Source organism: Meleagris gallopavo, chromosome 7 (genome assembly GCF_000146605.3).
Source record: "Meleagris gallopavo isolate NT-WF06-2002-E0010 breed Aviagen turkey brand Nicholas breeding stock chromosome 7, Turkey_5.1, whole genome shotgun sequence".
NCBI classification, from domain to species: domain Eukaryota; kingdom Metazoa; phylum Chordata; class Aves; order Galliformes; family Phasianidae; genus Meleagris; species Meleagris gallopavo.
The window spans coordinates 13,113,397-13,117,645 of NC_015017.2; the positions used below are offsets into that span (position 1 = coordinate 13,113,397).

Consider the following 4,249-nt stretch of genomic DNA (forward strand, 5'->3'; position numbering starts at 1 on the left):
TTTGTTTGCTTTTGTTTTGTTTTTAACTAAAACCCAAACAGTTTTGCTCCCCTCTTTGAGCATATGCAGGATTTTGAATGAAAATCAAAAGCAGGGCTACACAACTACTTATCATAACTTGAACTAGTGTTTTCTAAATTTAAATCTCACTGTGTACTGACCAAAGTATTAGTGCAGTAATGCACTGCCAAATGTGAGCAGACGGTAGTTACCAATCTGTTCTATGCTACTGATTTCATTTCAAGTCAGAGAGAAATGATAATTTGGCCATGAGGTATTATTAAACCATGAAGTGTTTAACATCACTCGACAAACAACAAAAAAAAAGATGGAAGAAATCTTCCACATGTTTGACTTGTTCCAGGAGTATAGTCAAAGTTACTGAACTGAAATTATTTATTACATAGCAACTGTGACAAAAATAATTTTCTCAAGAAAAGTAACTACTGAAATTAAGAGAGAATATAATACAACATCACTATTGTCAGATGGACCCATTTCTGAGGGCATTAAATACAACTTAGTCTTAAGTTCCTAGGACTAGCACACTTCATACAAGTGTCTGTTCTTCTGATATCACTTCTTCGATGAAGATTTGGGGAGCATCCTACATATGGATAAAAAAAAAAAAAATCAGAAAAAAAAACTCAGAAAAACTTAGTTTTGCTTGGTTGTACAAATGCAGCCTGTGAGCCTCAGCTGTTAAAAAACACTAGTACCAGGTAACAGTTACTGATAACTTAGCATTCCATTTTTAGTAACCATGCCTTTTGTAAAAGAGACAAAACATGCGATCTAACATCTCAACCTGCATAAAATCCAGGTTCTCAGAAGGAAAAAGTTAAAAATGCCATGAACCTTTCCCCAGAATTGCTTTACAGGAACTGTGTGACAAATGTATTTAATGTATCTATAAAATAGAAAATCCACTGAGTTCAAGTAGTTTTATTCTGTATCCCATGGTAGGCTCTCAAATAGCCAAAATACCTGTCAACTTCCTAAAAACTGTATACATACACACAGGCACACCCACCACACACACACACACACACACACACACACACACACAAGTATATACACACATCCAAATAACAGAATGACTTAGGTTGGAAGGGACCCCAGGCAGGGCCACCAACCTCCAGATCTGGCACTAGACCAGACTGCCCACAGCCCCATCCAACCAGGTCTTGAACACCTCCAGGGATGGAGCATCCAGTGCCTCTCTGGGCAGCCTGTGCCAGCACCTCACCACTCTCTCTGTAAAAAACTTTTTCCTGACATCCTAACAGAAATACACAGCATACAGACACAGCATGTACATAGCCCATATACATACATGCATCAGAGTTACTTGTGACATTTTCCGGGGTAAAAAAAAAAATTGAATTATGGATTACAAAAAGTATGCAGCAGAAGAGATGAAACTTCTCAGCTTTTTTCTAAAGATGCAGCCACATGAGATGGCAGAAGCCATCAAATAGCGTACCACCACCAGGAAGCAAAATTCAGGCTGCCCCTTTCTTTGTACCCGCTCCGAATTCATCTGACCCTTCATTAAAAATTCCAGCTCATTAAGAGAGCACAAAATGTTGCTGGTCTGGTTCTCCGCCATTTTAGCAACGCTTTCAGCACAAGCAGGTTAACAAATCTCAATCTACTTTACAGACACAGTTTCAACTTTTGGAGAACTGTAAGAGCGATCATCCACAAGAGAGAAGATGAATCTCAGGTGGAGAAAAGGTAACCATAAAGGAACATGGCAACCAGCTACAACATTTTCTTGTTAATGGATTGCATCCACCCACTCTCATTGACCTACTGATAAAAATACACTTAACTCATCCGTTGGGTGTTTTTTACAGTTCAGTAAGGAAACCAAGTAACTCTACAGTAGTAGAAAAACAAAGTTCTGTATCATTACTCTTCCTCTTTTTAATCCATCATGGGCATGTAAACCTCCAACAAGAATAAACTGAGAAGGAATTATAGATTTGCTATCAAAACTTCCTCATCAGTGTGGTCATTCATGGCTTCTTGATAACAGTAAACCATTCTATTGCTGCTCAGTAAACCTGCAATGACAGGCGTTTTGTAGCCATATACAAACTTGAGATATTAACTTTGCCATCTATTTACTCCATTACGAATTAAGAAAAGCCACACGTGCTTTTGCCATCAGATGCCACCAGTATGACAGCAACAAGTAAAGGGAAAGACAAGTATTGTTTTCCACTATCTATTTCACTTTTTCAAATTTATTTTAAGAACCTGCAGCTATTCAATACTGCATACAGAAAGTCACGAACAAGAGTTGGAAAGGTTAATCCATCTCTTAACATAATCTTCTGAATTTTCCATTAGCTGTTTACTTCATACACAGAACAAACAAACCCATCTCCAAACAATAAACTGGTCTCACAATACTACAAACATAAAAATCACACAGACACCGATTCCTAGATTTAATACTAGGAGAAATGCATCCCCTCGTTTTAAATCTAACCATTTTTCTTCTTCACAAAATGTCAGGTAAGTTGCACACTGAGAGTTTGACTTGCTGTACAGTTTCAAGAACAGAAAAACAACAAGAAGAAAAATCAGGAAAAAATTCTCACTTGTGAAATATGGTTGATTGAAGATTCCATGCGTCGAAGTTGAGATGCCTGGATATCCAGCATTTGGAGAACATTGTTTGCCAAAGTGTTGATCAGATAGGCTACGCTTGCTAATGACTGGGTTGTGTAGGCTTTGGTTTCTTCTAGGGCTCGCTGCTTATCTGCTGACTGAAAGCAGAAATAAAAGGTTTATTCAGTAAGTCTCTCACACAAAGATTCATGGAATTAACTCATTTTGCCTTTCTTTAAAGAACAATGAATTACAGAATTCAAACTAACTGTACATAAAAGCTACCATTTTTCCTCCTTTACATTTTTTCCACTACACAAAAGACATTAACTTTGTATGTTAACAGTTTCGGTATTTTATAAAAGGAATTAGGATAGTATACAACATGCTGATCTTTTCTAGAAACATTTTAAGATTTTAGCACACAGCTTCTTATATCACACTTTCATAAAAAATTTAAAAGCACTCCAAAATACTTAATGCTCTTTATAGTTGCGATTTGGTTCATTTATCCAATGAGACAAGAAAATGTTCCTATTACAGAATTCAGGCTCCCTTTTAAACTTTGTACATATTCCTCATCTCTTTCAATTATACTGATCCCACTATTGCCACAAATAGTCATTAAAAATGGAAGAACTCAGCCACTGTGAATTAATTACTACTATTCCCTTGAAGTGGTAGCTGAATTCAAATGTGGATGGAATCATATAAGTTCTTGTTCTTCTGAATGTTTTGATCATTTTCACTTGTATTTTCTTCTGCAAAGAATTAGTATGACCCACAGTTCTAGAAGAGCACTTAAAATATTTAAGCTGTCAAACCAGAGGATCCATATATAAGAACATATTTCATTTCAACTACCATGAGAATTAATTAGCTAAAAGCCTAGTCCTCAAAGCGTTTCTCCTAGAATTAGTTAACATCAGTAGAACCTAACTCAGCATAAAGAATACAGCTTAATCCAATGGTAAAACACACAAATGAGACGCTAATAAAATTCAGTTCCTGGTTTGCTAGGATTAGAGATACAGTGAATTTCACTTCAGTCATCTTTTGTCCTCTTTACAGGCCAATGATGCTGTTGCTAAAGTAGCATGACAAGTGCTCTCTACACAGAATCAATGGCCTGGGTTGGAATGGACTTCAAGGATCATGAATCTCCAACCCCCCTGCCACATGCAGGGCCACCAACCTCCCCATTTAACACTAGACCAGGCTGCCCAGGGCCCCATCCAATCTGGCCTTGAACACCTCTAGGGACGGGGCATCCACAACCTCTCTGGGCAGCCTGTTCCAGTACCTCACCACTCTCTCTGTAAATAATTTCCCCCTGACATCCAACCTAAATCTCCCCTCCCTCAACTTAAAACCATTTCCCCTTGTCCTGCTGTTATCAACCCTTTCAAAGAGTTGATTCTCCTCCTCTTTGTAGGCTCCCTTTAGTTACTGAAAGGCTGCAATGAGGTCACCCCACAGCCTTCCTTTCTCCAGGCTGAACAAGCCCAGCTCCCTCAGCCTGCTTTCGTAGGGGAGGTGCTCCAGTCCCCTGATCATCTTCGTGGCCCTCCTCTGGACCCTCTCCAACAGCTCCCTGTCTTTTTGTACTGGGGCTCCACACTTG

The 4,249-nt window shown here is 38.6% G+C and overlaps 1 protein-coding gene across 16 annotated transcripts in view; it reads right to left on the minus strand.

Moving 5' to 3' along the window:
* ABI2 (abl interactor 2) overlaps positions 1-4,249 on the minus strand; it is a 55,469-nt gene that overhangs the window by 30,700 nt on the left and 20,520 nt on the right. For 15 of the 16 annotated variants that reach the window (XM_031554178.1, XM_031554177.1, XM_031554173.1 and 12 more), the window contains exon 2: positions 2,616-2,783. In XM_031554178.1, coding sequence (XP_031410038.1) covers positions 2,616-2,783 — 168 coding nt within the window. Of the gene's footprint in view, positions 1-2,615; positions 2,784-4,249 lie in introns of those variants that run through there. The other variant, XM_031554175.1, reaches the window with a different exon arrangement.